General features: G+C 39.1%; 1 protein-coding gene across 1 annotated transcript in view; it reads right to left on the bottom strand.

Moving 5' to 3' along the window:
- The window catches only part of CACNA2D3 (calcium voltage-gated channel auxiliary subunit alpha2delta 3), a 2,522,256-nt gene that overhangs the window by 1,350,070 nt on the left and 1,149,856 nt on the right, over positions 1 to 22,330 (bottom strand). Inside the window, exon 11 of the mRNA XM_078662383.1 lies at positions 7,752 to 7,865. Coding sequence (XP_078518509.1) covers positions 7,752 to 7,865 — 114 coding nt within the window. The remainder of the gene's footprint in view (positions 1 to 7,751; positions 7,866 to 22,330) is intronic.

Genomic DNA, 22,330 nt, shown 5'->3' on the forward strand with positions numbered 1-22,330 from the left:
TCCATTTCACAGGACGTTAACTTATTTATTCGTTTGATGGGTTTTGAGCAGTAATACTTAATACTGCGAGCACAAAATGTTTCTCAGAAACAGGATGCAGTGAGCTACAGAGTAGAGTACTAATTCTTACAGAGCAATACTAAAGAAAACCGATAAGATGGCACTGTCACTGCTTCTACTAAAGGTATGTGCTACGTAGTATTTATTTAGTTATTTTATGTGGTTTGTTTATGTTTTTAAGTGTATGTTGCAGGGACATACGTCACCTTGGTCCCTTCAAATAGGATCGATTACACAAGGGTACAAATAAATATATTCTACACTTGAAAATCAATTATGTTGAGCATGCATTAAAATATCATAATCTTCTGATCGATGCCATTTTAGATTATGTAAGCTTTGGATTTTATTGACAATTTTGTCAGGTAGTCTAAGATAGAAGGCATTGCTTTGATACAGGTGAAATAGTACAGACCCTGTTACGGAGAAATGCATAGAAAGGGGAAAATCGCAGTACTTTGTGTAGTAATATATGCTTCAGGGAAACCGTGAACGTTAAAAGCAAGGTTTTGATTAAACAAAATGCCCAAATTGTATAGTGAGGTGGCGTGTACAGGACCTAGTCATAGAAGACTGTCCCAACAACTGGATGACCAACAAGTAATTTCTGAACACTAGTACTTCTATTTTACAGCAAAAACATTGTCTATTATTTAGCACTGAGTGGTCAGAAGGAGTTATCTGATGTTTGATCAAGTCTCAATATTAATTGAAATTTGTCAATATTGGAATAGGTATGGAAGCTAAAGGCTATGCTAACCCCTACAACAGTTAAACATACTGATGAAATAATATTGAGGTGGTGGCAGAGAACCTGGGCACCAGCACTTCAGGCTCACTTCCACCAAATTAAAATGGGGCAGGGAAACCACATAAGTCCACATGACAAGAAGAAATTAAACCATTCCAGCGCTGATCCTTTCTACTCTGCTGCTTTGAAATTAATGATCACTGTCGTATTGGTGGGCGTGTCAAGTGCAGTAGGAAGGTCACTTCACTCATCTCTTTAATGATTCACAGTTTACCCAAAACCGGCATTACTGCTGTCATTGTGATGTGGACAGTTACACACTTTTGGCCCGATTACGAGTCTCGAGTACCTTGGACTGCCAGACTCCTGGGGCGTGGCATTGGAGGTCGCCCGCCTGCCCTATTATGAGACGGGCAGTCAGACCACCACAGCTCACCATAGCCGCCAGGGAAATGCTGTTCCTTAGTGAAGTTGCAGTGGTGTAAAACATCTATATGCTTGAGTGGACTGCTGCAGTCCCACCAAGCATATTAGAAGTTTCCTCTCCACCAGGGTTTTGCTGGCGGTTCCTCCTTAATGGAAACCCTGGCAGAGTTGAAACACAGGGTTCCTCTGTGCCATGTGGATGCATGTGCCCCCTGTGTGCATGCAAACAAGTTTCTGCACGGCATGGACTTTAGAGTCCATGCCATACAGAAACTGTTTTTGTTGTTTCTGCTAGGTTTCAAATTCCCATCCCTGCAACACACTTGTTTCATGCTATACTAGGTTAGCAATGTGTGGCTAAATAGATGCCATTTGTATTTACATTATGCAACCCACTGAGTTATTCCCATAATGTGCTGGCTTCAGTTAGCGAATGTGACTCCATTTTGCATTTCGTAATCCCTATTAGGCTTCTTAGACTGTGCTTGAGTTAGTCCTCATTACTTGTATTGCTTGCCTCAGCAGAACACTGTATTTTGTTATTATTTTCTCTTCTGTTCAAGGCTGTTTCTTGACTTACTAATGAATAGGCAATTCTGCCCTTGCATACCTATCTGAATGTGTAGTTTCTGCTCCCACGTTAGAAGAATCTGAGACCCAGCACATGGCCTTGGATCCCTGATAACACGTACCCATCTGGCAGGTGTTAACTCATCCTACTTTGCCTCTTTGTTCATGTTCGGCCCAGGTCGGTAGTTTTACATTGTGGGCGTGGTTGGAGGCTTCTTCGGAAGAATTATTACTCACTGTCGACTGTTGGGGAGTCATTCCCTCGCAGACAACTTAGGGTGCAGGCCATGATGGACTCCTCTGCAGAGTATTGCTTATAAACATGTAAGTTTGTATTCTCTACTGTCTGACCGACTCTTCATTCTGGGGAAGGCATAGCAGGTGGTTGTAAGTTAATCGGGTGGCCCTAAAGGGCCACTTCCTTCATTCCCATTGTGGTGCCTGTTTTTAGAGGCAGTGTTGGGGGAATGCCTAAAAAAAAAACCAGACAGGAGGAACCTCATAATCTGGTAGATGGCCCTAACACAGCCTTGGCAGTGCGACGGACCTGGTGGCACACTGCCAAAATCGTAATTGGGCCCTAAGACAGTCTCTTCAGCAGGCACTTTATATCACCTTACAGACGGCTGGTGAGGAGGGTTGTGTGGCAATAGTTCTTAAGGCCAGATGGATTCAGGCCAGATCTTTCAGCAAATGAGTGGTAGATCCAAGTGCTAGAGGTCAGAGAGAAGGTTAATAAGATTGCAGGTGAGCAATCTAATATCCAGGACATTATTAGAAGTAAGGCCGATGGACAGGGGTCATCAGCTGAACCGGATTTAAACACTTTCAGTGACCTGCATACCTCATCTGTTGAGATCAATCATAAGTTAGAGACCTCCTTTTTCCTATTTTGAACTGAGCTGGGAATCAGTGGATGGGCTAAGAGTGGCAGCCTGGCAACTATCATCTTAAATAGAAGTGATTTCTAAAACAAAGAAAGAGCCAGCTCTTCTTAGAGGTCCTCTAACTGGTGTGAATTCCAAAACACAGCTTGCAGGGTGAAATTAATGGTTCCATGAAATAAATCTCATAATGAATTAATAGGTACCTAAAATAGGTGGTGATAGATTAGACTTTAGATTCCTGTAGGATGGTCTTATACAGCTAGAGGGAGGATTTATAAACCTAATGATCAGACAGCTAACAACTTGCTGTCTGCCTGACACTGAATTACAGAGCACACAACTCAGTAGAAAAGCACTTATTAAAGTATGTGCTGGACATATAAGTTGAAGGGCGTAAGGGGAGGGGGTTTTGGTGGAAATGGCCTATGTCAAGATGTAAGTCAATAACTCTTTATTCGCTCAATATAGACCATAAAAGCACATGAGAACACCCAAATATACCCTAATTTAAAAATCAATACAAATTACTCCTGTGCATAGAAATGTTCCTTAGCATGAATATACAAACATAAATTTAAAACACAAACATGACGCAGAATAAAAATCTAATTCATATTTATTAGCATACATACTAACATAGCATGCTAATATGTGCAAATCGCAAGCTAAAACACGCCTAAACAAATGGTGGTTTCAATTAGCAATGTAGGGGGGGTTCATCCTAGCATACACCTTACAACATAAACCTCAGTTTTGGGTCTGCTACGTTAGCAGCAAATGTTCGGGCCACCTAACAACCAGCAAACTAATAGCATAATTTAAAAATCTCAACTATGAGACCTAAAAAAAAAACTGCAATGTGGCAGTGGGATGTAAAATACAACACACATTTGTTTCAAGAAGTCATAAAATAGACCGTTGCTCTCATATGTCTCTCTCTCTATTACGAATTAAGGACAGCATCTTGAAGATCAAGCATGGTATGCCCATCACCAAAGAAGCACCATTTTGTAAAACAACCTCTGCTTAACCCGTTTACCGCAGCGAACATTCTGCCGCGTTGCTGGCGTTCTAAAGGGTGGGAGGGGCTGCGTCGGCCAATGATCGTGCGCAGCACCAGGGAGGGAGTGCTTGTGTCGGCCGTTGGTCGATGCGAGCACGGAAAGGGTTAAAACAGACTGGACCAGACAGTGCAACATACAACACATCCCTAAAGAAGATCAGGCATTGATCAGGCCCTAGAATTGACTGTGCTTACAAACAATCAGCCAGGTTGCAAACAGTAGATAAAGTGTATGACCTCTCTGACGTCTAGGTTCCTTGATGTTTTAAAAAAAGAAGCATAGTTTTCTGGTTGCCTCTAGCTGGGCGAATACATAATTTAAGAGATCATGAACCTGGAAGTTAGAATTTCACAGCTCTCATAATGTTTGTTGTGTCACATTGCTCATTAATATAATATTATGAGAGGATGGATTGAAGGATTCTGCCACCACAACATAAGAGAGTCCCTGAGAGTGCACACTCTATGGAGCGAACAGGTGTCTATAGGGCCTTGTAGGTGAGGCTGGCTACTGAGGGGGACATATTTGTCTTAGGTAATAACAGACTTTTTTTATTTGTACAACATTACATTGTATGGGAGCAGAATGTGTGCACTGCGATTAGTGACAGTAAATGCAATCCACAATGCATTTTTTGTGCACTGCGAATTAGAAATGAGCGTTTACGAATTCTAGCTCAGGTGTCTTTGTGAATGCAATGTCTTTTGTGTATCTGTGTACAGAAAAAGGCAAACTGTATGCCACTAAATTAAGCCCTAGGCATTTGGCCTGCATTTAGGGTTCTATGCACATATATTATGATGCCCCCTCCATTGTAACACCTCTATATTATCCAGTCCATTCATGTAGGGCAATTTATCAATAGTGATCTACCTTAATATAACCTGATTTGCAAAGTATGCTCTTGTGTTCAGACAACTACTGTATAAAATAATGGACACAATTTGTCATGATGAAAAGAGCATCCACTCTAATCTTTTATAGCTTTACATATATTGTCCTTGACGTGCTCAATTTATTTGCCGCATGTTCGTCAATAAAAAGCGCAAAGTAAAAGTGGTAAAACTCTGATTGAAACCTGCAGCTATTTTTAATAAATAGGTGCTGCTAGCAGCAATTCATATGACAATCCTAGGGTAGATGATGTAGCAGTATTGCAAACCATTTTCCCTGTTGCCATTTTCAGAAGTGATTTACTGTTTACCTGAAGCAAATATCAACCTCAAAATAATATATGTAGTTTATCAAAGCAGTATAACAATTATTTAGGTATTAATGCACAGTTAAAATGCAAACAAAAATCCAACATGTATCAGCAAAAGAAGATATAAAGAATGTAAAGATAAAAAGTACAATTATTATCCTATATTTATGACTCAGTGTGCCACGAGCTAATGCAATTTAGCTCTCAAGAAGCAAAGTGTCCCCTCTAAAGTCTGATCACATTTTATCCTATAAAGGTAACAAGGCTTCTTGGTCAAAGGAGTATTACACATGCTTTGAAAACAAAAGACACATCAGCAAGCAATCAATATGCTCACCAGCTTTTAGTTGTTGGTATTGCTAACACTTTTCTTTCAGTCTGTTAAAGCTGCTCCAGTGCAAAGGCATGAAGTTTATAAAAAAGCATCATTCAACTTATCGAAATATATTTGCCATAGGTAGGGATTTGCAAGACAAAACCCTTTGAGCTCAAATGGTGTCTTACATAAAGCTGTTGCTAGAAAATTGTCTTTCAACGCCATTTTAAAATGTAGAAAACTTAGAGGTATCACAGCATCCTGGCTAGTTAGAAAATCAATGCCAGAATTTAAGAGTTCTATATAGCGCTGACCAGACCCGAAGGTATCGGAGCGCTTTGCAACATTTATCATGATGCCATTGAACACAAAGTATTTCAATAAACAGCATTGTCTTATGTCGAATAATTTCAGGGTGGGCGGGACAAGGACAGCGCCAAAAGGCAGGTGATGTAGATGCCTTCTTATCGAAGCTTCTATATTCTGTGCTGGGCAAGATTCCTGTGACAGAGGGACTCTGTCTCTTTAGGCGGCAGCTATCTATTTGGATGGGTACAGTTGAGGAAAAGGTCTTTGGGCTGATTTTCGAAGTTTATGAAGGAGGGGTTAGTCCTGATGTGGACTGGGATGGAATACCACATTTTTGGCGCATTTCCAGAGAAGGAGTGTGCTAAGGTTTTTTGCTTGTGAGTTTTCGGGGGAATGAAAAGTAGAGTGTTAGTACTCCTGAGATTCCTTGTCTGGCCTGCCTTATTAAGTTTGGAAGCCAAGTAGGCAGGTTTACCAGTGTGAAGAGCTTTATGTGTGAGACAAGCAGTTTTAAAGTTGGAACGCATTTTACTTGGGAGCCATTTTAGCTCTCTAAGAGCCGGAGAGATGTGGTTGTATTTCTTTACACCAGTGATCATTCTGGCAGCTGCATTTAGAGTAGATCTGAGGGGAGCTAAGTGAGATTTTGCTGTTCCTTTGAGGATTGCATTCCTGTAGTCCAATCTGGACAGAGCCAGGGATTGTGTGGCCTGTTTGAGGTCATTGGGAGGGATGGAGATTTTTTTGTTGAGTAGTTTTAGGTTGAAGAATGTGCTCTTTGCAGTGTTCTTGAGATGTTTGACCATGTTTAGGTTTGGGTCCAGAGTGATTCCCAGGGATTTTACCGAGTCAGCCAAGGCAAGATTGCAGTTAAGAGCATCAATGGATTTTAGCCTTTCTGTGACTTGGGGGGGTCTGCTCTTTGTTGGAAATGAGGAGAATGTCCATCTTATCATGGTTGAAATTTAGGTGATTGTGGGATAGCCAGTGTTGGATTCTCTTAGAGTGTCATTTAGTCTCTGTATGTCTCCGATTGAGGAAGTTTCTAGGTAGATCTGGGTATCAGCCGCATAGAGGTGGACGGGGATGTTGGCTTTTATGAGTATTGTGGTGAGGGACTCCATGTAGATGTTGAACAGTGATGGGGGGAACTGAGCCTTGAGGGACACCCCTAGTTATGGGGAGTAGCTCAGATGTGAAGTTTTTAATTTTTAATTCATTGGGAGCGGTTCTGAAGGAAGGAGGTAAACCATTGTACGACCACCTTGTCTGCTCCAATCCTTTCTCGGAGTATATTAATGGGCAATTTGTAGTTGTCCATGTCGAAGGCTGCCCATAGGTAAAGGAGTATGAGTAGGCTGTGCTGCATCCGATTGGTAAATATCTAGAAGGTTATTTCTGTCAATGTGTAGGTTAAGTTGGAGGAGAAAACATCTCTCCAGGATTTTGTATATGAATGGGTGTTTGGAGACAGGTCTGAAGTTACTGTGATTGTTTGGGTCAGAGCCTGGTTTTTTTAGTAATGGTGTGACTTGGCCGATTTTAAGGCAGTCTCGTATGACACCGGTTCTCAGGGAGCTATTTATAATCATGGTCCAGAGTGGGGCTATAGTGAGGTTGAGCTTTTTAGCCAGTTGGGCAGGAATGGGGTCTGCTATGTGTGAGGAGGGTTTGGATCTGATAATCATTTAGACGATTTCTGCTTCGGTGATGGGGTTGAAAGACTTCCAGCTGTTAGGGGAGTGCATGGGGGTGTTATTGCCTTCTTTTCAGAAGGAATGAACAAATCAGGAAAAAAAGGTGACAAACTGTTTTTTTAATTAAAATTGTTCTACATCCACACTCCCATCAATTATGCCTTCCCAACCCTGAAGCAGTAAACGAAAATTTACAAAGTGGTGCAAAACCCTCCTGCAACAACTGGGGAAATTCAAATAAAATACAATATAATTCATACACATGTTACATCTATTGGTGTTTGGAGTAATCAACTACTCAATATCACTAAGTATAGACGTTCTACCTACATATATCAAGGAGGCCAAAGGGATCTGCCTCCAATGCAGAATTTCCTAAGCTGATTCACCTTAGTCTTAAATAATTGGGCTGATCTCTAAGCTCTTACAAAATGATAATTAAGGACTTCAATTTAAGGTGCACTTACCTTTCTGTCTGGCCAGTTGAATTTTTCAAATATTGTATCATAAGTGTCCACAGCACCATCCGTAATCAACATGATGGCTTGACTGCAAATACTCCCTTCACCAGTATGATTGAACTGTGAAAGGAAAATAGAGCAAGACATTCATTCCTTTGAATAGAATGCCACTGAAATGAAAAGCTTGAAAGTCAACTTCATATTCTTAGATATAAGAGTGTGCTCTAGAGGTCATTAATAAGGTTATTACAGCTGAAATAATTCCACAGAGCATAACTTATTAGAACCAGGCAGTTGGAAAATGCAAAGAAAAGGCTTGGATCTGTATCTCGGGGATTGTGGCACAGAGGGTCTCTGTTTCAGATGACATGGCAGTGGACCACAATAAGTGACTTTTGGCATAGAGTCTGTCGATCTAATTTAATGGGAACAAAGCTATTTGGAATTTCGAAAGATGATCCACCATCAAGAAATTGCATGAAAGTTTTGTAACATATTATCAATGATTACCCCAGAGACATTAATAGGGTGTGGAGAAGCCCAGAGGTCCCAACATTTGGAACAAGGTGTGCTATCTCTGATTGAGGTAGGTAGGAGACGCCACAAGTATCATGAACTATTTGACGGCTATTGAAGAACTATAAGTATTTAACATAGAGGACAGAGGTCTGATGAATGTGAATGGGGTTGAAAAGAAATTGGGAGGAAAATTTAAGAGCAGTCCTTAGGAGAAATTAATAATGAGGGGTCCCTTGCTTACCTGATGAACAGCTGCTCAATGAGAATGAGCATTGTGACCAATGATTGTAATGGTGCCATATGTACTCTCCCATGTTTGATTATGCATTATTGGATGAAAAACACTATTTACTTTTGGTGAGAAAGATAAATACGGACAGTAAAAAAATTCAAATAAACTTAACAAAATTAATAAATTATACTATAAAATTGTAATAGATCCAGTAGTGTAAAAGATTGATAAAATGAAAAATGCTAAAATAATTCATAAACAAAACATTGAATTACGTGACATGTCAAGAGTCCCAAATCAACGAAAAACGTTGAAAAATAAATAACAAACCAAGCATTCCCATGCACATGTCATGTTAAGAGTAAATGGTTTGAATCAGAGTGAAAATGTTCTTGAAAACCCTCTGCATTTCAATTAATCTGCAGATTTCAAGACTACGGGAAAACATAAAGGGTGGTTATCAACATAATATTTTATTTGTACAAAATGCATCAAAAATTACATGTAATAAAACAATCATTCGCAAATTGATAACTTGAAATGTGAAAAAAAAATATCTTAAAATACATAAACTCTTCTATTTCATACTGAAATACATTATCAAACAACTCAGCCACCTTATGTCAACAACAGAAACCAGGAAAGAATTACAGAGTAGAACTACTTACAACATGAACAGATAAAAGTTCTGAGTCTGTGCCATAACCACACTTAAACTGTATTTGTCCATTCATACACAATAAATATGCATTCACAAAAAAATAAGATTAAGTTGAAGTTATGGTTAGCTTTAACAGGCCAGATATTTCAAACTTTTGAACTTTTTTGAGTCCCCTGAAATGTTTTGTAATATGCCTTCACATATCCGTGAAAGTTACATTATATTGGAACTGCTATTTTCGCAGTTTGTTAAAAAGAAATCTTTAGAACAAATAAGAAATATCAAGAATGCAGATTGTCAGCATTCCAGAGAACTTCAAGAGTAAGAGAGAATTAATGTAATTCTTTGATATTTACAGAACTATAAAAAATATTCAAGAAATATTCAAGAAGGCAATTTAGAAAAGTGTCTAAGAATTAACTATTCTGGTAAGTTCTATATCATTTTGTATTTTTTTCATTGGCATGATATGGTATTGTTTTTAAAGACTATTGTTCAAAATTAGGAACGTGTGAGTTTTCTCTTGTTAATAATTCAGCTACATAATTTGTCTTTAAACCTGAGTAGTGTGTTTGAGGAGGGAGTAATGGAGTAGATTTGATTTAGATAGAAGGATTCTAGCTTTTCCACATTTTCCAAGAAGATTTCAGGTATTCTGGATTGGCTTTCACCTATCACCTTTAGAATCAATCATTTTTATTGTGTGGTAGTATAGTTGTGAGTACACAGCGTTGCTGCCTACATCAGGGTGCCAGCAGAGCGAAAAATGCTTAGAAATACACAGCGTTCAGATCGCAATGGCATTGCTTGCAGCACGTCAGGTGCTCTTAGTGCAATGGGGGTCCTCGACAGTACCTGAGCCGCGGGACTGGATACACCGGCTCTGGCAACTTTTAGCCATGGAGCGCCTATCGCTCAGCGTAGAGGGGAAAGGCAAAAAAATCCACGAAGTTATGGGCCCTTTACTTGCAGATTCTTACCAAAGATATGAGACAAGTAACGTGCCCAAAATATTCACCCCTATCACTTTTAAAGAGTCTCAAAGTTTTCGTAAATTGCACAATAAAAAACAATTCAATTCATCAAGAATTTGCAGAGATCACAAGTGACATCACTCATGTTTTAAAAAAGAAAATTGTGAAATGTGTTTTTTGCTGGAAATATCAAGCTGAATATCTTTCATGATACTCAAACAGATGTTTACTCCAGCACCAATTTTGTGTCATCATGATACTTCAAAGAAGTTAAATGTGTAAAAATGTGCCTCTGAAGCAGCCATTTTTACAAGAGCAAGAAGATGGTGCTCAAGACCAAAATGTATTTTTCAACCAAATATTTAATCAGAGTCTCATGGAACTACTCAGTACTAAAAAGAACATTTTAGCCATGAAGAAGAAATATACTGACTGGAAATATCTTTTGATAGACAATTTGAAATCCTAACTGTCACATAAAATGTTTTGTGCTTTCAATGCAGGAATAAAATAACCATCATGCTAGATGGATATGTTTCTTTGCGCTGCATGATGTGTTGGTGGATACTCTATCCCAATTTTATTCTGAGTCATAACATACTTATGAGCAGTGTGAAATTCCTTTTCAACTTGTTTGTGTAATAGTAATGACTGTCTTAGACAAAGCCAAGATGGCTCAAAAACAGATGGACCCAAATGAATTAGAAGACCTTCACCCAATGACACCTTTGTCGCTCACTAAAATGAACTGTATTTCACCAGCAATATTTTTGTGTTTCAATTAAGGAATTACAGTTTGGTGTTATGTGGAAGCAATTCTCCAATCATGTCAGGCTATAGAGTTGTTCAGACTATTTCAAATGTATTATTTTAGTAGCCATCTGTTCATTCTGATGTCAAAGAATGTGTTGTTGCATGACCTATTTGTGCACTGCATAAATCATTACATTCTTAGACTTGTCGATGTTTGCGGCTGCAGTAGTTAATAGTATCTCCTCAAACTTGACATATAATCTCTCCAGTAGTATCCTATGTGATACTGATTATAAAACAAACACAAGGAGATGATAGATGGAGTACTGAAACTTTTCAAACACTCACCCCCAGTTACAGGTCTGGGTTGAATCCATCATCATTCTTTAGCTCACTTTGCCACCCCAGTTCAGACACATCTATGTGCAAATCAGTCTTGACCCTGTGCCTCATGGGAACAGTCCAGCCCGAACTGTCAAACCATGTCTTCCCTGGACCGGACACAAGCATCCTGGGACCTGTTTCAGCCAGGCTAGCTTGAATCCAGTGGCAAAGTGAGCAAAGGCCCACGTCAATATTAGATATCAGTGCTTTTTTTTATCTTGGTTGAGCGGACACAACTTGTTAATGTTTACACCCATTTATGCAAAATGATAGGTCTTGCTATAGGATATGATTTTATGTTTTAGGTACATAGTATGATTTTTAATAATCAGTCAATTAATAAACTACTACTACTGGTACAAGATGTTACTTGAATCAGGCATAGAAGCAGATATCGCTTGTTACTGAAAGAGTACACCATTCTAATGTCAAAATGAAGGAACATGCTAATAAGCAGTGCAGTCCCAGAGGTTACAGCATCAGTTATGGCACTCAGCATCCAAGATCGCAAGTCCTCTTCACTCTGAAAACTATCTGACCTGTGCCTTCATTAATGCCTTCACGATGCCAATGTTGTTAAGGGCTGGAGGTTGACCAACCAATGGTAAAGCATACACAATTCAATTGAGAAGCAGATGCATGGAAATCCGAAAAACACCTCATGTCTGTAAGTTAAATGGTAGAATAAATGCAGCTTTCAACAATGTTCAGAATGTTCTGAATATTCAGAAACAATAACGCTGATGAAATGGAAAAGGTTCAAACTGAAAAACTCTTAGTTCAAAATATTGATTTGTGCCTGCATTCTCATTTGATCACTGCACCATGATGGCCACAATGCACTAACATGGGGAAACTTGAATCCCTGTCCCCTCCTAATGGGAAAAAGCTGTTCCAGCACGCCAGCAATGTTTACTTAGCAGTGTAGTAGAGGTTCTGCTTATTTTATGTCTCTGTATAAAAGACAACAACAAAAGTTGATGTGGCATTCCTATTGCCTGGGCATGTGCATCCCATTGGGTTGCGTGTTGTGACCCACCAACTTCAAAACCTTTGTAACTAACTCTTAGATACGAGAGGTGAGGCTTTCGAGGGAGTGGGGATTCAAGTCAAGAAGTGCCCAAGAGCCACCTCTGCCTCTCTTCCAATCAAAGTTATCTCCCACCAAGAAGAAAGGTGTTTTTAGAACCAGTAATGGACATTTGCTCTGCAAATCCTCTAAAGATGAGCTGGAAAACCACCCATTTCAGGGGTTTATGGCTCGCCTAGGATACACAGTGTGATGTCAGCTCTTCAGTGGGAGACAGTGGGATGAGTTTGGATATAGTGTGTTGCATCATGTGAGTTGGCAGGCCCGCATGTTTGTGAGCACCTTTATGGAGAACATACAGTTGCTTGATGAACACTCACAGGACTGGGGTGGCCAATGAAGTGCAGAAGTGTATTTTTCAAGACTGCTAATAAATACAGTTTCAGGTTTGCACCTGCTTCACATGTCACCACTATTACATTTCTCGCTCCTGGATCAGCTTGCCATACCTGTGAAGCGAGCAAGAAGTCCAAAATGGCAGAAATGTGGGACACAAATCTTCGTAATCCATGTTATGTCGATTGACACCTTTTATGGGGCTAGTTAAATGTTTCCAGCACCGGATGCTTGTGACTCTGCCTTTCAAGTTACACAGTGTATTGATTAAAAGATATTTGTACAGATTGCCACTAGACAGTACATCCTATATGGGTACTTTTAATAATAACTCTGTAACAAATATTTATCAGTCAATAAATCAGCTCTTTGTTAGTTATGTGAAAGTTTATATTGCACTACATCGAATGAACAGTCTCCCAAAGCTGTACATTCAGCTTCCTTCAAAATGGTGAGAAATTAAAAATGCATTATGATTTACTAAGCAATTTAAATCTTACGTGCAACATCCCTCCCATTACATACACATATTTTCTAGAATGTCTTGCCCACAATGGCCAGGCTCTCATCCATTGTGGTGAGCTAGAAAGAGACATAGGAAGAGTTATGAGTGTGTTGGTGTATAGGATGCCTCAGTGGATTTTACTCAGCAGATGGTAATGCTGTCTGTTGATGGTTACTAATTAGCATAAGATACTTTACTTGAAGTCAGTGTTGGCTTCTTTTAGTTGTGGCTTGTGAAGTTTCAAAGTGGTGGAGTGTCAGATGAAACCATGAATGTGCCTAGCAGAGCGAGGGCAGTGAGGGAACACAATTGACCCTAACGGGTTAGGAAAGGATATAACTGCATGTTCTATTAAGTTAAACGCATTCTTTCATTGATAGGATTTGTCCTCACATTTTAACTGCTAAACTCGCAAAACTTTTCCCAAAAAGTCTAGCTGGAGACAGATAGCAGTTTAAACAATGGTTAACCATGGTAAATCAAAACTCCAACTTATGTGTGTATCAGCGAGCGAGAAGATAAATACACGAATAATATGCAGCTCCCATTTTAAAATCAGACTAAAAAAGGAACCTCCTCCTTAAAGTTGTGCTTTACATGTTTATTCTTTTACTCCATTTGCCACTGCGAAGGGACTTTTAACAGAAGCATAAAACAAGTCAACCATACTAAGCAATTAAACGTTTTCACGTGCCATCAGTCTTTGCACCACAAATAAACAAAGGACTGCCCTGGGCCTGTGGTTCAATCATTGTTAGTGGTGAAGAGGGATTTGCTTACTTCTGTTAAAAAAAATAAGAAAATTAACCTCCCCTCGCCCTCCTGTTGTCCAGTGCATGCTGTTTTTGTTAACTGACACAGTGTCCAATCGCTGTGGGGGTGCATTTTAAGTACATCACTGAAGCATTAGAGCCTGCATGCAGTGTGAAATGAAAACGTATGCATATAAACTGCTGCGCGGCGCAGGCTTCAATGAACAACTTCCAGCCTGCTGTATTTACCTGGCTCTTTAAAAGCTCGACATGGAGGGTTTGGGTCAGTGAGGCTTGCAAACCCCAACCCCCCCCTGTGACGAGCTGTGAAAGGATAGAGAGTCATAGCACCATTGCATGATTGACACATAACCTTGGTGCTCATGGTTTCAGACTGAAGGGCCGGGGGTATGTTTATCTTCTTCTAATAAAGGGGTGGTCAAAAGCATTGCACACTATGAAGAATATGTACAAAAAAAGTGGCAGAGTGAGGCGTTAGCTGTCATGGCTGAACACCTCACTCCGCCACTTCAGAAATGCAAGGCTGCACCATATTTATAACACTATGGTGCATCCGTTCATTTCCCCCTGTGCTGACGCTACACTTAGTAGTGTGGCACCAAAGCAGGTACCCTTGCACCATAGTGCAAGGGTGTCTACTTACAGGAGAAGATTGTTTATGTGTAGGAATGTCCCACTTCCAGCACATAAACAATATTTAAATGCCATTTTGTCACTTCTATGTGTCCTGCTTAAAAATATAGAAGTTAATAATATAATTTGCAAAAATATAATTGTTTATAATATCGAGTTTTTAATTAGTCATGTATTTTAGTATATGTTTTAAATGTATGTGATGCATTTTTTTGTATAAGTATTGTTTATGTTTTTTAATATATGTCTTACATTTTTAGTAGTTATCAATTTATTTTAAATACAGTTTGCATTTTTTTGTACCGTAGCGAGTTGTGGGTTTCTAGGGGAATAGGGTGGTAAGTAATTTAAATATAATAAAGTAATGATGTATTTGTATTTATTACTATTTATTTAATTGATATGTTAAATTGCTAATTGTGGGAAGTAATGTATTTTCAATTAATTATTAATTTGTTGTTAATTAATATTAATTAATCAGAAATTAAATATGGGAATTGTGTAATTAGTTTTAGGTGCGGGCTGTGGGGTTTATGGGGAAAGTGTGGGAAGTAATTTAGTTTTTATTAAATATTAATTATTTGTTAATCAATATTAATTAATTATTTAATTGAAACTGGGCCATGCAAAGTGACTGGGGCGGCAGGAGCGGCAGGAGCGGAGACGGGAGCTGTCCTGGCTCAGCACTCAGCTTCACCTCTATCGGAGGTTACAGAGTGCTCGTCTCAAGGCTCTTTAGTAGGCGGGGTGTTCAATGGAGGCGGAGCCGTGGTCATGGAGGAAGCGGTGGGAGAGAAGTGTCATGGAGACGGAGATGAAGGAGGAGCTGGAGGGGCTGACTGCACCGGGCTACAAATGTGTAATATGGAATGCAGCAAACTGGATATTATTAAAAGCAGCAGAGGTAATGTGGAAAGTGCGGAAAAAGAGGAGAATGCGGGGCCACAAGAGGCAATAAGTACGAACAAAAGTCCATATCAGATAGCTGTATTGCCCAAAGCAGTGGATCAGTACACAAAAGTGGGTTTGGGAGCGCAGCAGAGTGCCCCAGAGGGGGAATTGCAAACTTTAAATACAGGGCATATTGAATATCGGAGCATGCAGCAAGAATCCGTAGAGGAGGATAGCTCATGTAAAATCGTAAAGGAGTTTGTAGCTGATCCTGAAGTCACGAAAGGTGGTGATGAGCGTGCACCTATTGAGACTATCACTAGCATAGGAGAGGGGCTGAATATCGGCAACACAGATAAACCGCAACCTATAATACCAAATGCTGCAGCAACTGGAGTTAAAAAAGCACCAGTATTAAACCAAGGAGCAGTTCCTAAAGATAAGGGTAAGGGTAATGGTAAGGATTAAACTAAACCTTTTAAAACGCCTGGCTCTGCTACAGCATCAGACTATTATAGGAAAAAACAGGAAAAAAACGTAACTATGCTAATTAGCCCAAGACGTTCTTTTCTTAACAAAATTTCGACTAAAAGGCTACAATATAGCAATGACAGTGATGACACCGATGATAATGCATTGGTAGAGTGGGAGGAGAAGGAGAAGGAGAAGGAGGAAGAGGAGGAGGATGACACGGAATCATCGATCACTTCTTCGGTAGAATCAGAATCGGAGTCAGAGAACTTCTCAATGAGTGAATCCGAAGAGTATGAGACTCGCTCCCTGCGTCTAGAGAAGGTGCAGAGCAGTAGGGTGAAAGAAACAAATTCGAAACCCAAAATTAAAACTCTTAAGACTAGGGGAAGATCCTGCGTAAGAAATAGCAAGATAGGAACTCTGCCACAAAAGGGAATATCTAAGATGCCCGATCAGGATAAGTTAGGTACAGAGCCGCATAAGGATAGATTTGATCTTTTACTCTCCACAATGCAACAGATACAAGGGGAAGCCCGGCTAGAGAGCCAAAGAGCCAAGCGGGCAAACAAGAAAATACAGAGATCTCTCCACAAAGTACAGGAAATGTGTGCTGAAGCCACAGGCAGATTGACTGAGGTTGAACAGAGGACTGGCAAAATGGAAGATGAGATGGTAAAGATGCAGGAATTTAGGCAGATGCAGGAGAAAACAGACTCTGACATACTTTGGAAGCTGGAAGACTTCGAAAATCGGCAGAGGAGAAATAATATAAGACTGCTTGGAGTGGAGGAAGGCAAAGAAGGAGGAGATATAAGAGCCTTTGTTGTAGATTTGCTGAAAGGCGCGTTCCCAGAGATGGACTCATGGGACTGGGACAAAGAGGTGCAACGTGCGCACAGATTTCCCCTCACACAGAAAAAGGGTAGTGCGGGCGTAAGAGCAAGGGCAATCCTTGTGTACGTGGGAAACTATCTATTAAGAGAGGAAGTGATAATGAAGGCTAAACCCATGAAGAAACGAACTTATAAAGATATAACTTTTTTTGCCCGACCAGACTTTTGCCACACAACAGTGGAAAGAAGATGGCGTATGCGGCAACTCATAGCACCGTTTCAGAACATAGGCTGTGAGGTCTACTTACTATTCCCTTCCCGCCTCAAAGTAGGTTTTAATGGCCAGTTCAGAGTCTTCTTTTCTGAAATCATTGCGCAAGAGTATCTGACTTTTCTTCGAGAAGAGAGAACACATAGGGATCGGAATATACAAACTGATTGTATAGAAAGCTTAAAACAAGTAGCTCTTATTACAAAGAAATAACTGAGCCTTTTCTTGAATAACATGAGTTAATTTTTCAAATTGATGTATTAAAGGGGGAGTGGCTGGGGGAAACTCCCCTGGGGGGTGCGGCTGTCACACATAGGTCAGGATTGACCTATTTGCCAGTAAGGGAAGGGGGGGGGGAGAAGGGGGTGTGGGGTGGGACTTAGGGGGGGAACAGGGCACGGCAGGACACATAATAGAGAGATGGAGTTTAAAAAGGGCATTTTCAAGAAAGGGGGAAAAGGTGGAGTGGCGAAAATTTAAAGGAGGCAATATAAGAAAGAACGTCAATGGAGTATTGATAATATGTTGGATAATTAAATGGGTGGTATACAGAAGAGATTCTAGGAGGGAAAAGATATGTGACAATGTGTACGATGAGCGTTAGGGTTGCATCATGGAATCTATGTGGTCTAAATGATCCCCAAAAAAGAGCAAAAATTGTCTTAGCGTTGAAACAAATGAATCTGGATTTTGTATTTATACAGGAAACTCATATTATGATAACACAAGCACACCTCATGACTCAGTTAGGATTTCATCTCCTAGTACACTCAAGCCAAGGGGTTAAAAAAAGAGGGGTAGCTATTTTAGCTAGGAATAATAATATTTTGACCAGGAAGAAAGCACAGGATAAATGGGGAAGATGGGCAATGGTTGAGTGCTTTATTAATGGAGAGTGGATAACGTTTGTAACTGTCTATGGCTCAATACAGGATGATCCTGAGATCTTTCAATTTTTAGATGTTGAGCTAGCAACATGGGCACCAAAAATTATATTGGGAGGTGATTTCAATATTAACGGAGCAGATGGATTGGGATTGGGTTCCTTTGGAAAATATAAAGGCAGGAAAAAGAAAGTAAACCAGGCATTACATAGTTTAGTTTTAAATAATGCTCTTTCAGATGTCTGGGGGAAAAAGAGAATGGATAGTAAAGGCTTCACATATTATTCTGCTCCACATCGAACATGCGTAAGATTAGATTATTTTTTTATTTCAAGTACCATTATTGCAAATTCAAAGATCGAAAGGCTGCCACGGATCCTTAGTGATCACAACCCCTTAGTACTCACTATGGCAACAAAAACAAATACCAGACAATACACAAATTGGACTTTCGAAAGAGAGCTATTGAAAGACGAACAATATATAGAATGTATGAACAAATGGATTAGGGATTTTTTTATTTTCAATAGGGACACAGCAGAAGTGGGAGTGGTTTGGGACACCTTTAAAGCTTCAGTACGAGGGGAAACAAAGAGTTATAACTCTTATAAAAGGAAACAAATCCAGTTGAGGAATTTAGAGTTAGCTGAGAAGGTCCTTAAGGCAGAGGAGAACTTAGAAAACAGTGTTTTGACGGGGAGGGATTTGGAAAAGGCTTTGATAGAACTAGTGAAAGTAAAAGGTGAGGCAGAGGGTGAAATTGCTAGTAAGGCAGCGAAAATCTTTAATACTAAACGAGAGAAGTGCTATGAGTTAAGTGAGTCAGTAGGCAGAAGTTTGGCTAGTCGGACAAGGCAACAAGAAGCTGTGGGTATAGTTAGAGAAATTAGGGATACATCGGGCACGGTTCATTCAGAGTCGAATAAAATAAGGGAAGTATTTAGGACATTTTATGAGAACTTGTATGATGATGAACTAGAGGGCCGATATTCTCAAAGAGATAATGAGGAAATGAAGGAGTATCTCCAAGAGATCCCTATAGATATAATCGAGGAGGAGGAAGCAGATGGATTAGAGGGAGTGTTGCAGACAGAAGAAATCAAGGAGGCAATATGGAATCTGCCCTCTGGCAAAGCAGCAGGTCCCGATCAAATTCCTATAGAATTTTATAAAGTATTTTGGGACCTCCTGATAGAAGAAATAATGAAGGTTATGCAACTGGCACAGCTGGGCAAATCAGTACCTAAGTCATGGGGGAGTGCTGAGGTGGTCGTAATATTAAAAAAAGGGAAAAACCCGGAAGACCCAGGTTCATATAGGCCTATTACTTTACTCAATGCGGACGTAAAAGTTTTCTCCAAGGCACTGGCATCAAGGCTTGCAAGAGTTATTGATAAAATAGTCAGTAGCTGCCAACACGGCTTTATACCAGGGAGAGGAACTACCCACCATATACGAAAAGTAATAACGTTACTTGATGTTACTTCAGTCACAGGAGACCCGATTGCAGTGATGTTACTTGATGCAGAAAAAGCATTTGATCGGGTCTCCTGGAGCTACCTTTGGCATGCTTTAGAAAGAACAGGTATTAAGCACGGTTTTATTAAAGCCCTACAAACTCTTTATTTAAAACCGGTGGCTACTTTACGAGTGAATGGTGGAAATACGGGCCAATTCCAAATAAAAAGAGGTACTAGACAAGGGTGTCCTTGCTCACCGCTATTGTTTGCCATATACATGGACCCATTAATACGGAGTATAGAGGCATCCGAGATGATCGCACCCTTAACAACACTCATCGGGCAATGTAAAATGTTAGCTTATGCAGATGACATTGCTGTAATCTCTCCAAAACCCTCTGAATCTATAGAGCACCTTGAACTTGAGGCGATGAAATTTGGAAAGATATCGGGGTATAAATTAAATACATCTAAAACGCAGATAATAAAAAATTCATTTACTCCATGCGTAGACAATCGGGTGGTGCAGGAAGGTACGTATTTAGGGGTTATCATAATGCCAGATTTGGATATTTTAGTAGAAAGGAATATTAAACCTTTGATTAAGAAAGTAGAGAAAGACTTGGATAGGTGGGACAATTTGCATATGTCAATAGTGGGGCGGACAAATATAGTAAAAATGTTGATACTCCCAAAATTCTTATATTTATTTAGAGCAATACCGTTATTATTTGATGTTAAAATATTTAAAAAATTAGAGTGTATAATAAATAGATTCATCTGGGCAAAGGGGAAAACAAGAAGGGCCCTTAAATTCATGACACTGCCGAGAGAAAGGGGAGGCTGGGGAGTTCCAGACTTAAAATCTTATTACTGGGCGGCGGCTTTACAAAACATGATTGGTATGTTGGGAGGGGAAGAATCAGAAGAGTGGAGCAAATTTGGTTCATTAGCAATTTATGGATTAACTTTGGGAATGGAAGTGAAGGATGTACTATTGAAATTTACAGAGGCTAGCTATTATAAGAGGACAAAATTTAAGACGCTCATAGCAGCATATGACATTTGGAAAAGCTTCTCTAAAAAAATAGGTTTGGGGAAATATAACGTGTATACTAGACTCACACATAACCTAAATCTTCCACAAGAGATTTTCTCGGGACCTATATTTGCGGAGTGGGAAAACAAGGGAATTAGAAATATAGGGGATGTAAAGGGGGACCAGGGGATTCTTCAATTCTCAGATTTACAAACTAGATTTAACTTAGAAACCAGGCAATTCTTCAAATACTTACAAGTTAGGAGTTTTCTATTGAACAAAAAAGGAGGAGCTTTGGGATTCAGGCATAATTCAATTATGGAGATAATCCAAGGTGGGGAAGACTGCACAATTAAAAGGCTCTACGCTGAATTGATAAAATTAAAACGGGATGACTACCAAAACTGGAGCGAAAAGTGGAAGGACAAGCTTAACATTAGTTGTGAAAGTTTTGGTATCTCTCTAGAAAAGGGTTACTCTCTGTTATGTTCAGCACCATTGCAGGCGCAGCACTATAAAACGATATATCATTTATACTACACACCCGCTAAAATAGCACAATGGGGAGGTACAGTGGGTATTAAGTGCTATAGGTGTGGAAGCCTGGACGCCGATTTACAACATGTATTTGCTACGTGTCCTCATCTAGATCTACTAAAAAAAGAAATTGAATGTTTTATAAACAATATTCTAGGAACTGAAATTGTGCTAACTCCCGGAACTATATTATTAGGAGTCAATTTTGAGGACGCACAACCATATTGTGGGAGGGAATTTCTATTTGTTGCAGTATCTGTCTTGAGATTATGCATAGCCTCTGCATGGATTGACCCTATACCGCCTACTTTCCATAAATGGCTGGCTAAGCTATTATTAACATACAACGTGGAGAAAGAAATGTATGCAAGGAAGGGTAAAAGGGGGAGGAAGTTGGGCAAGATAATATGGGATCCAATAACGCGCTGGAAAGATAATTTAACAGTTTAAAATTGAGTTTTGTTTGAAATATGGTTAAATGAGGTTCAGATATGAGATATAAATTGGTATGCTGGTTATAATCGGAGAGAGTTATTTGACTGTATGGAAATCTTAGGAAAGGGTAATTTTGTTTGATCACACTCAGGCTATACAATCTGGAATAATATTTTGGATCAAATTACTTTAATTTTTTTATTGTAACTGGAAGTTGCTTCCTTTATTATGCCTGCTGATGCTCTATTGGTTGTTTTTCTCAATGTTATGCATTATTTTTCTTTCTGTCATTAATATTGCCGTGCCCTGTACATAAGTGTAAAATATCTCAATAAAAAAATAAAAAAAAAAAAAAAGAAAATTAAATATTGAAATTGTGTAATTATTTTAGGCGCGGGTTGTGGTATTTATAGGGGTAAAGGGTGGGATCTACTTTACTTTTAATGAAGTATTAATTAGTTGTCGATTAATATTAATTACTTCATTGAAAATTAAATATGGAAGTTGTGTAATTATTTTTAGGTGCAGGTTGTGGGGTTTATAGGGGTAAAGGATGGGAAGTTAATTAATTGTTATGTGTTTTAATTTGTTTTTTTATTAAATAATATGTATTTAATTGCTAATTAATTATGTTAATTGTGGAAGTACATTTTATTTTTGATTTAGATGTGGGTTGTGAATTGTGCTTATAGGGTAGGATGTAAAACAACTTAAGTATGTATAATGTTTTGTTTATAAATAATTTGTAACTAAAAATATTTCTTTGAAAAATATTTTTATATTTTATTTAATATCATATTTGTAGGTAATAGTGATATGTACGTAATATTATAATATGTATTTTTGTAATTTGTGATATTAAATATTTTTGTATTTAAATTTTTTACATATTTATATTTTT

Source organism: Lissotriton helveticus, chromosome 9 (genome assembly GCF_964261635.1).
Source record: "Lissotriton helveticus chromosome 9, aLisHel1.1, whole genome shotgun sequence".
NCBI classification, from domain to species: domain Eukaryota; kingdom Metazoa; phylum Chordata; class Amphibia; order Caudata; family Salamandridae; genus Lissotriton; species Lissotriton helveticus.